This window comes from Stenella coeruleoalba (assembly GCF_951394435.1).
Source record: "Stenella coeruleoalba genome assembly, chromosome: 11".
Taxonomy (NCBI): Eukaryota; Metazoa; Chordata; class Mammalia; order Artiodactyla; family Delphinidae; genus Stenella; species Stenella coeruleoalba.
In genome coordinates this window covers 90,492,495-90,504,042 of record NC_137157.1, presented here as the reverse complement: position 1 = coordinate 90,504,042, position 11,548 = coordinate 90,492,495, and the positions used below count along the sequence as shown (strand labels likewise).

At 35.6% G+C, this 11,548-nt stretch overlaps 1 protein-coding gene across 1 annotated transcript; it reads right to left on the bottom strand.

The window, feature by feature from the left end:
• Positions 1-1,410: 1,410 nt before the first annotated feature.
• SMCO3 (single-pass membrane protein with coiled-coil domains 3) lies at positions 1,411-10,227 on the bottom strand. The gene is made up of 2 exons (XM_079937728.1): positions 10,162-10,227; positions 1,411-3,317 (listed from the first exon to the last, which is right to left on the bottom strand). Exon 2 carries the CDS (start codon positions 3,299-3,301, stop codon positions 2,624-2,626), a length of 678 nt encoding a protein of 225 aa, XP_079793854.1. The 5' UTR covers positions 3,302-3,317; positions 10,162-10,227; the 3' UTR covers positions 1,411-2,623.
• Between the last annotated feature and the right edge of the window lie 1,321 nt (positions 10,228-11,548).

Genomic DNA, 11,548 nt, shown 5'->3' with positions numbered 1-11,548 from the left:
TCTTCGCCCTGGAACCATAGAGAGTAACCAGGAACTCCAGGACCAGAGTGTGTTCCGCTACAATACAGTACCGAATTGGTTGGTTATAGACTAAAAGCCCGCCTCCACTACGCAGTACAAGAGCTTCATGTGGATTGACACTTACCTAGCCCAATAAGAATATGAAAATGAATCCGGGGGGGGGATATATGATTGGCTGATGGGACCACTGTCCTACCTCGCCGCAGGCATTCTGACCTAATTTCCGGGAGCTCCATTTATTGAGACGCCAGAGGCCTGCGGATAACCGATAGGGAAATGTTTAGCGCTGTGCCTGTCACCTTGAATTGTGTATTGTAGGTTTTTTGTTTCCTTCATGACGTAAGCGCGTGCGATCTTTCGGGAGTTTCCGTTAGAAAACGAGTCCCCGGAAGATGCGCTTCGCTAGCGTGCCGTGCGCCTGGATGTTCAGTAGTTGTTTTTACACAAAGAATATTTGTAGACCTAAGCAATTAAGTGCCCGTGTTAGAATCCCAGAGTGCTAATCTACAGGATTAGTGTTTTTGAAGAGGAAATATGGGGATATTTGTACAATCAGTTTTAAATTTACGAGTGTGGAGGTTGGTTTATATTGGCTCTTTTAGTTTCTGGTCTTTTCACCCACCAAAAATCCTTTATGATGTCACCATACAAAGGGGATTATTCCCTTAGTTCTAATCTTCGTCCTTTCCTTATCTTTTATCTGCTCTTTAAGACTCTTTTCCCCCTAAAGGTGAGTTTAAACATTAAAAACATATCAGTACTATCACTTATAGGAAAATGTTAGATATAGGCCAATTCTTACTATCAGTTATAAATATTCCAAAATCTTGACGGAGGTATGTATTAATGTTTAGAAAATATTTAAATGTGGGCTTAACTGATAAGATTGATCCCTTACCTGAATTAACCTTTGAGAAAATTCTTGATTTGGTTTTAGACTGAATTCTGAGTCCCCAAGAGCAGTAACAAGATATAAGTTTATGAATCAGGTAATAAAAACAAAATAAAATTTAATTTTGAAGATGAACTAAATTGTGACATTTTGCAACTAATTTATAAAAGCAATGACAAGGTAAAGAAAAGACTACATTTGAAAAACTACAGTATTTCATGTAGCTTTTTAAGTTTTAAGATATGTTGAGCTTTAAAATTTAAAGACATTTCTTGTACTTGGATGCAAGAATCAACTAACGAACATTTTTGCATGAATGACTTTTTTTTTTTTTACATCTTTATTGGAGTATAACTGCTTTACAATGGTGTGTTAGTTTCTGCTTTACAACAAAGTGAATCAGTTATACATATACATATGTTCCCATATCTCCTCCCTCTTGCGTCTCCCTCCCTCCCACCCTCCCCATCCCACCCCCACCACCCCAGGTGGTCACAAATCACTGAGCTGATCTCCCTATGCCATGCGGCTGCTTCCCACTAGCTATCTATTTTACGTTTGGTAGTGTATATATGTCCATGCCACTCTCTCGCTTTGTCAACATGAATGACTTTTAAAATAAATTTGTAAGTAGAACCTAGGAGTCTCAATGGGGAGTAATTGGTTGGTGAAGTATTTAGAAAACAAACACTTGGCATCTTCAGAAATTCAACTGAACCATTAGACCTCTGTAGCCTTGGGATTTTCCTGAAATTAGATAATTAATGAAATGGATCACCTAAAGTTTTATATAGCAAGGGAAGCTTTCTGCTAGTATTGAAAATAAAATTTCGCTTTTTTTAAAACTCATAAAGTAATAAATTACAACTTTCCTTTAAATGACAATTCTTAAAACAGTAAGTAGCAGTTTCTTCTCCTGCGTACTAAATTCATTTATATACCTGGGATTTGCTTGTTTGCTTGTTTTGAAAATGTTCCAAAGTGTTCAGACATTCACTTGAGGGATATTTAATCATCACACCACAGTTGGTCAGGGTTGATTGCAACTATAGAAACAACTTTTATCTTTTATAGTTTTAACTTTTCCCTCTTAAAGTTCCATCCAGATTACAGTGTGTAATTAGTAGAAGTTTACAGAACGATTGCCTCCTTTCATCGTTGACATAAATTGCTACAAACCATATTTCAGTCTCTTCCAACTTACAGAAAATTGGATTTAAACTGATGGTCAAAATTCCAGTAGTATTTCTATTCCATTGGAAGGCTCAGTGTTTGCATGTGGGCAGAAGTTACTAAGTATGTCCCTTAGAACTAAATGATGTCTGAGCTGGTGGTAGAAGTGAAAGTCTGTGCATTCAATGCAAATTTGAAGGATTTTGACTGGGAATTAGAAAAGGAAAAGGTAACCCCTACACCTGCTGCTCTACAATAGCATTCACCCTAATGTTGATCTGTGGAGCACAGTGAGAAGACATACCAGGATGTAATCTTTTACTCACAGGGTCTAGCACCAACTGATCCAGACATTCATCGTTGATAGAAGACTCTCTAGAGTCATCTAGTTTTAGCATCTTTGAGTCCTCTTTCTGAGTTGTTTATGGTATTTATGTCTATTTGGAAGCTTATGGAAAATGAGCCTAATCAAAGAAGCAAAACACTATTATTGAGAAAGAAGCAGAAAAATATTCCAGTGGCAAATAAAGTAACTGTTTATTTCATTTGTTGTTTCACTGTGTTGGTGACTTCAATAATGGCATGATGATATTTTTCTGAGGCTGACTTGAATTCCACCAGATGCTTCTCATAACTTTTGATGGCTTCTTGAAGCTGTGTTTTCTCCACTGCTCCCAGGATGGCACGGAAGATCATATCTATGCCAAGGCCAAGAACAGCAACTCCTATGCTACCAAGGAGAGAAGCACCAATTTGAGCTAACACAGTGACCAACTTGTTAATTATGCCAGTTGTGATGTTTGAGCCCACGAGTTTAACAGCCACTGCACTGGCAGCAGAAGTAGCTTCTCCCAGGATGACTGAAATAACCTTTTGTACTATTGCAATTTTCTCGGTTTCTTTTTCCTTAATATCCTGAAGTTTTCTATAAAGGGTTGGCTCTAGTTTATCTTTTAGTGCTTCATCAACCTTTTGCAATTCTTTTTGGATTTTCATCATGGCTTGGATGATGATATCACAGTTTTCTTTGATGGTCGCATCTCTTTTCATTTCAATGGAGGCCAGCCTGCACCCTAAGTGCGTATTTAAAACCCCAATCAGCTTATTGGTGGCATGGAAGCTGTCAGATAAGCAGTCAAGGAGCTCCTGGTGAAGACGATTTACTTCTTGTCGCCTTTTTGGGTTCTCTGGGTAGAGGAAGTCACTTTGAGCCATATTTCAAATATGATCTCTGAAAAATACAATAGTAAATCTTTACTAGAAATCTTGAAAAATATCTGCTGGATGTATAGATTTGACCAGGAAATCTTTTACTTTATGAATAGCAGAGTAGTATGCTATCTAAGGAATTTCTCAGAAAACAAGTTTTTCAAAACAAGTTTTTGAAACTTGGAGTCAGTGTATGAATATATGGGTGACATAATGCAACTTGTTGATGCATTAATTATGGCATTAGATCTTGTGGAGGGGGGGAGATCCTAGATAGGAAAGATTTGTGTTTATCTAGCATCTGATTATTAATAAATGTGATTATTTCCAAGTAATATTTAATAACATATTTGAAATGGTTAGCTCTTGATTACCAGTGACCCTTAATTTCCTCAAACTCTAGTCACCACATTGAATACCCCAATCAGACTGATTTTTCTAATATTTGGAATTAAATTAGTAGGATCAGAAGAATATTAAGATCTCTGAGTTTACAGGGCAATAATTGCTAATTTTGTTTGTATACTCTGTTATCTTAATTTACAATATTCAAAACACTCTTTATGTCTTTACAGGTCAATTATTTGCTCTCCAAACCTAAGAGGCATCCAAAGGCAACACATATAACTTTAGAATGTTTACCAAAAACTCCTCGTGATAACGGTTTATTTTCAAGGTTCCTTAGATTAAAATCTCACTTGGAGAGACAGTGGGCATCATGGAAGGGACAGGGCAGTTCTGACTATCTCTCTGGTTCTCCATTGGCAAAGCTTATAAATTAAATTATTTAGAATTGTCTATATTACACTTGACCATTATTCAGATACGCTAGAGTTAGTCTCAGAAAGAAGATAATGTCATTTCACAAAGGTATTAGGGAATAAGTAGCAAGAGTACATCACAGAATGAATAAAATAAACCTGGTGTTTGTAGCCTGCTGTGTCTGTACTTTGGGCTCAGAGAAAGAAGGAATAAGCAACACCCTTCTGAGTGAATTTGGGTGAGAGTTTGAAGCTAGTGAGAACAATGTTCCTCAGTATGCACACCTGGAATAGGCTTACTATGTGCCTGACACTTGAATATTTCATTTGAATTCTTGGGAGAAAAGAAGGAGAAAATGGAGTCCTTTATACCTGTGTGGGATCTGGCTCCTCCTCTCTTTGTGTAAACAACATGCTAATTAATCTGGGCCCTGTCTTTCTAGGACCACTGTTCTTAGCCTAGATATTGGGAATCTCAGAAGCATGGGGGGAAGGAATGAAGATGTTTTCTCTCAAGAAAGTAAACATGAACATAACCTATCCTCCAAGTTATAAAGATACAGTTTGGAAATGGAAAGGGGAAAAATTTTGGAAATGGATTAGGAACATAATAATTTTTGCTCTTAATTTTAGGAAAATGCACTAGTACCCCTGGTGGAATAAATTGTATCAATGGTCAGAAATTCATTTTTATCTTTGATTTAGGTACAGTACACACACACACACACACACACACACACACACACACACGTGACAGATACAAATGTCCACAAATTAGAATATATCTCAATTCCATTTAAAGAAATTGTTTGTGAAAGGATTATTAAATATTCCACAAACTCACCATTGGGTTGCAAACTGCAATTTGATAACCACAAATTGGGACTTTGATTTTCGCTTTTTTCTCCTAGAAATTTTACGTTAAACTGTTTTCTTTTTTGGTTCCTAGTTTTCAGATCTTATCATGAAGTGAAAACTCCAGTTTCTGACTTTGAATTTAGAAGATCACCAACTACATCCCCATCCAGATATTTAGGTGAGAGGAGTCTTTCTTACCCTGAAAAAGTGGGAAATTTCTCTAAAAGCTGTCATATGCTGTTATCTGAAGGCATGGCTTTTAGAAAAGATGTGTGGTTCTATTTACCTCAGGATAAACACATGGAGAGATGAACCTTCCTCCTTGATGGGAGGTTGAATGTTTCCAAGTGGTCACTTCCTTCCTAATTAATTCATTGTTTTAACACAACTTGACAAATTAATCATAAAATACATCTGAAAGACTAAATAGGTGAGACTACTTACTTTTTTCAGGATAAGTAATGTTGGGACTTTTTCCTCCTCAAACATTAAAACAGTATAAAAACACAATATTAACAAGTATTGTATAGGTGCAAGAGTAGGTGGAATCATGGAACAAAATAGTCCCCAGAGAAGACACTTCTATACGTTTGACTTAACATATAATAAATGTAGAATCTGAAATCAATAGAAATTAGTATTCCATAAATGATCCTGGCATAATGGGCTAGCTTGTGGGGGATTAAACATTAATTTAAAAATATCAGTGTAACATATGTAAAAAAGATCAAATGATAAAATAGCTAGAAGAAAACAGATAATTTTCAAATGTATATGGAGGGCTTTATAAGCTTAAAACCAATGGGAAAAAGTCACACAAAAATTTGACTAACAAAGATGACCATGTAAGAAGGACTGAAAGCAAACTGGTTAAAATACAGGAAATATTAAAAAGTATTGGTTTCTAACTAGTCTTGTTATTAATACAGAAAACAGTCAGGTAAACATGCAAACAACTCTGAACAGACAGTAAAAGAAGAAATAGTAGTAATTAATTGATGAAAAGTTTCAGTCTTACCAGAAATCAGATACAGTACTTTTTCAGCTACAAAAGTAGTATTTTCTTTCCTTTACATACTCAAGCCCTTGCACATGCTCTTTTATACCCTTCTTCCTAGGTTGCAGATATCCATAATTTTGTGCCAATAACAAGTCTGAGTAAGAGATATCATGATGTGCTCAGAATTATTTTTCACATCTAACGAAAAAAGACTTATTTTTCTGAGTCAGGCTTACCTCCTTTTTTTTCTTCCTTGGGGAAGGGGACTGAGGGTTCCTTATGCAAAGAGATCTTCAGCAGCCCTGCCACCATACCTGCCCCAGTACTGAATACAGTTTAAAATTACTTCCATCTCAACAGTGAGATAAATGCTAGAGAATTAGGTGGAAGAGAGGTGGGGTTTGAAGGTGAAACCAATTAATTATGTTTGGGACAAGTGAAATTTGAAGAGCCCGATGAAGGAAGTAATTTAATAATTCAATAGCAATTTGCCTAATGGCGAGTAGTACTTTACTATTTATTATAAGGTAGTATGCTAGGCTCTGTAGAGCATACAGAAATGAAAGAGACATGGTCCCTGCTTTCATGAAATTTCTAATCTAGTTAGGAAGTTAAGACAGATTTAAAACTACAACATCAAGTTGAAAGCACTACGTCGTACAAAATTATAGATAGAGGTGGTGCTTGCCTTGTGCAAATTCAAATTTTAAAGAACTCACTTTGAAGTAAGACAGAGAAAGACAAATATCGTGTGATATCACTTATATGTGGAATCTAAAAAAAATGGTACAAATGAACTTAGTTACAAAACAGAAGTAGAGCCACAGATGTAGAAAACAATCTTATGGTTACCAGAGGAAAGTGGGGGATGGGGGGAGGGATAAACTGGGAGATTGGGATGGACATATATACACTACTATATATAAAATAGATAACTAATAAGCATCTGCTGTATAGTACAGGGAACTCTGCTCAATACTCTGTAATAACCTGTATGGGTAAAGAATCTAAAAAAGACTGGATATATGTATACATATAACCAATTCACTTTGCTGTACAGCAGAAACTAACACAACATTGTAAATCAACCGGACTCCAATAAAAATTAAGAAAACTAAAAACAAAACAAAAGAACTCATACTTTAATAATATTTACACTGGGGCCATGTGGAGACAGTCTGTCATCTAAGGAGGGTTAACAATTTGTACCTTTCCAATTGACACTCTTAAATATGTGCTTGATACTTAGAGGAGAGGTTATACACCGCATGAAAAATCTTAGTTGGCAATGTGCAGCATTTCAGCTATTGCCCATGACAATTTAGTTCTGATGCTCGAATTGCTTACTTGTCTCAGCAAAACAAAAAAGGTCTGCAATTAGTTGGAGTCACCCTTCTTAAAGATCACAGTTGTTACTCAGGCATGGCTCAAGTGATGTCTTACCAGTGATATACAGTACTGTAGCTGAGAGGAGTTCTGGGCTATACACTGTTCTCTATCTTACTGCATTTTCAGGGCAGATCTTTTAAATATTAACTTGAAAGTTCAATCTTTTAAAATAATTTTAAAGTCATTTTAAAAAGTGACTTTTAAGATGCCCGGCATCAGCAGGTAGCTAAGTGGTGTACTTAATCCAGCTCTGATCACCTGCATCTTTTGTATGGCAGTTGTGAACTTTTACACTATTCGTTATAACACGATAGTGCTCCCTGTTAGTGATGGGCAGTTACCATCCACTTCTGTACCGCCGAATTTGTGTGGCTATTTGAGCATTTTATTGTAGTGGTTCATGAAATAAGTTTTAAAGAGCCCTGGGGCAGCCTGATGGGGAATTGCTAGCCAGCAGGTGGAGTGCTTGGTCTCTGGCACGCCAGTTTCACCCCAGCCTTTGCTGAAGCAGCTATGCTTTCTTTGCTGCTCTATCTGGGCTGTGGGTGGAAAAAGTTTGTGTGATAAGCGAGTTCTTTTGCTAAAATAAAGTTAGGCTATCACATGTGTTTTGGCTTGTTATTTTATTTAAAAAAAGGAAGTAAACAAATCTGGAAGCACTGATACTTGATCTGCTCATCTTAGGAACTTGGAATGAAAACAAAGACTAGCTTCAGATGGATTCTTATTGGACCTAACTCATCAATATTGTTGAAATAAGAAGTAAACGCTCATGATTAAAGAGCATATAAGAAATGGGAGAAATATACTGACGATTGTATCTGAAAGTTAAAGTTTATTTAATGATACTATACAGTTCTTTTAGTTTTTCAGGAAAGGAACCACCTTGCAAAATAAAAATGTATTGATCATCACATATGTAAATAAAAATTTCTCAGGATACTTTTGTGAATAACAGTACTGCATCGACTCTCAAGTGCTATAGGAATTTAAAGAGAAAATTTAATATGGAGGTCATTAGAGGAAGATTCATGGAGGAAGTGACAGGTGATTGTGCATTGATAGACGGTAGAATTATAACATGATGAAATTAAAAGATTTGATAAAACAAAGTATTTTAAAATAAAAAGTTTATAGCAATGATATATAAACACTTTAATATGTAGGAGGAAAAACACCTATAAACCTACCATCTTGTTTTTCTTTTATTATTCCTTTCCAAAGTTTATTTAAATGCATAAGTATTTTTACCAAGTTGTAATAATAAGAAATAAAATTTCATCTTATATTAACTTACTTAAACACTTCCCCTATTTCTAGTTTTATAATTATTTTATTGGTTATATAAAATATATTTATATTTTATAAAGTATTTCATATATCTTTACCATAATTTAACAAATTCTTAATTGTTTCACTGTCTTAATATAAGTATTTTAATACACATAGTTCTTTTTTCACTCTTCAATTATCTGGATTATTTCCTCAGGATAAATTTCCAGAGGAAATTCAGATTATATAAATATACAATTTATGTAATCAATAGGAATAAAAATTTATATTACTTTTGATATGTATTGCAAATGCATTCCAAAAACTTTTACACTGACATCAAAAATAAATTTTTACAGCAGGACACTGGGTGTGTTTCAAAGTCAAAGACAATTCTGTTAAATATTATTGGTTTGAGGAGCATAAGGTCAAACTGAAGAGCTCTTGCCATTGTGGAAATCCATCCTGAAAAAGTTAATGATGAAATGATACTGAGGTTTGCTTCCAAATAATCTAGAAAGCAGATTGGAGTAGCTTCATAGAGGTAGTAAGATCAAACTTGTTTTGATAATTTTTGAAGCTGGGTTATGGGAGTGTGGGAGTTTATTATATTATTGTCTTTACTTCTGTGTATGTTTGAACTTTTCCCATAATAACAATTAAAAACAGAAAGAAAGAAAGAAAAAAAGAAAAACCATGACCCTGTCCAAGCTTCTGATGTTTGGTGATTAGTGCTCTCTAAGGTTTTACCTTTCTCCAATGTGTCTCTTGTCCTCACTACCCATATTTGGTCCAGCTATCCTGCAAGGTTCACTTATCTGGGAGTGTGGGTGTAGGGTATGGGTAAAGTCAGAAGCTTTTCAGGAGAAAATAACAGCTACTAACTAGTCCTGAGCTTCCTTCTTTAATTTAAATCAAAACCATGGCCTTTCATTAAAAAAAACAAGGTTGATCATGGTGTGATGACACTCTGATATAAAGTCTTTAAAAGAATATTTCTGACCAGAAAGCAGAATATCTAGATCATTCACCAGCATTTATCAAATGTTCACTTGAGAAACCTCTGCCATATGCCTTGAGTAGACAATGTTCCTTGCCCTCAAGAAGATAGCAGTCTATTTGGAGACACACAGCAAAGGCCCAGTGACATTTAAATGTAATATAACTTATGAAGGAGCATAAGTGCTATACGTTAACTAGAATTAGATCACACATTCATATGTTCGCAGATACTGGATGCTTAAATTAATGTTAAAGACATAAAAGGAAATGTTACATTCCATGTAAACAACACACATTCACACGGGGTCATTTCATCCTTATTCTTTTCTAAAATTGATGTCTTTACTACTATATCATCCCCTCTGAGTTAATTATATAAGCTGTTATTTTTCTTCTTTCTTGGTGTCTTCAGAGACATAAATGATCACCAGGAACATGTCACGGGATCCGCTTAAAAAAAGTTGTTTTGTTGATTTATTATAGTTATGACTAGGATTCAAGCCTGACCTGTTACTGCAAACACCCTTTAATATGGAGAAACAGAGTATTATATCAATACTGATAGAAATACCCATATTGCTTACCTTGCTGTGTTTCTGAGTTCAGTGGTCCCAGCAGTTGTTGGGGAGTATTGCTGCAGTGCTTTTTCATCTGGTTTCAACTGGATGTTTCTAATGGAATGTGATGACTTACAGGCTTTGCTAGTCTCTGCTGGGTCCCTCTGCCTGTCTGGTTCATCGACTGTTTCTGCATGGTTTAGTTCTCAGAATTCTTTTATTTTCTATATTAATATAAAATTGATATATATTAAGTAATATTAATTATAAGTGATAATTATAATAATTATAAGTAATTAGTAGTGCAATGGTAAAACATTAAAATTTTTGTTCTTTAATGGACTTTTTTGTTGTTGAAAAGTGCTATCCAACTGAGCTAATTCAATTCAGTAGACAAGATGCCTCTTTGATTGAAGCTGTCAGATTTTGGGTTCCCATCATGTCAACTTTTCCAGATATTAAACTTCCTTTAGCTTCTGTTGCATTTTGTACCTGTTGCTGATTGATCTAAGTTCTCAAGAGATATAGATACAGATATTTTCAGCCAAATGTGTTTTTTTTGTGTGTGCTCTTCTTTCCTGGCTGGAAGTTCTGCTCTTTATCACTCTCTCTCTTGTCATCTTGGTTAATTGTCTTGACAATATAAAAACCTTAAAGATCAATTGGACTCCTTTCCCTTAAAGCTTAGATCAGAGTCTCCCATGCTTCTTTCTCTAGATTCTGTCTTAATCCCCACTGATTCCTCTGCAGCAAAGACACATCAGAAGCAAGAAAATCACTCAGCCTCTAGTGATTTGTAATTTACTAGTTTGTAATTTATGGATTGGCATAAAAGGACTATGAGATAATAAATGTAAAATACTTGGCACAGTGCCTGTTTTATGGCAAAAACTTACTAAATGATAGCTATTCTTATGTCAACAAGAAAAATTCCTGTTGTTATTGAGTGGGTAGAGGATTGGGAACCAAGATGCCAGCCAGGAGACTTGGATTGTACAATCTAAAGGTGCTGCGCTATAGTTCTAAAGAAGGACCAGGTGGGGTGCAGTAGATTGCTTTTGTCCCTCTGGGTCATTTTGCATTTGACATAGCCTAGGGACCCACCATGTAGGAACATGGGAAAAAAGTATTGTGGCCAGTGTAGCCAAAGTATGTATGTATGGATAAGTAGGATTTCAATAGATGTGTAAGGAGGTGGGGTATGAAGGAGATGATACAGGTGAAGGGAAAACTGTGAACAAAAAACTGTGGAGCATTTTCAGGGAACAAAATTAACCCACTATGCTGGTGGCACAGAGTATATGTGGGAGCAGTGAAGGGAAGGCAAGTAGTGGAAGACTGAGAGCAGTTTGTTGATGGCCTTAGATGCCATGCTAGGAAATTGTATTTTATTCTCTAGGCAATACTGAACCAT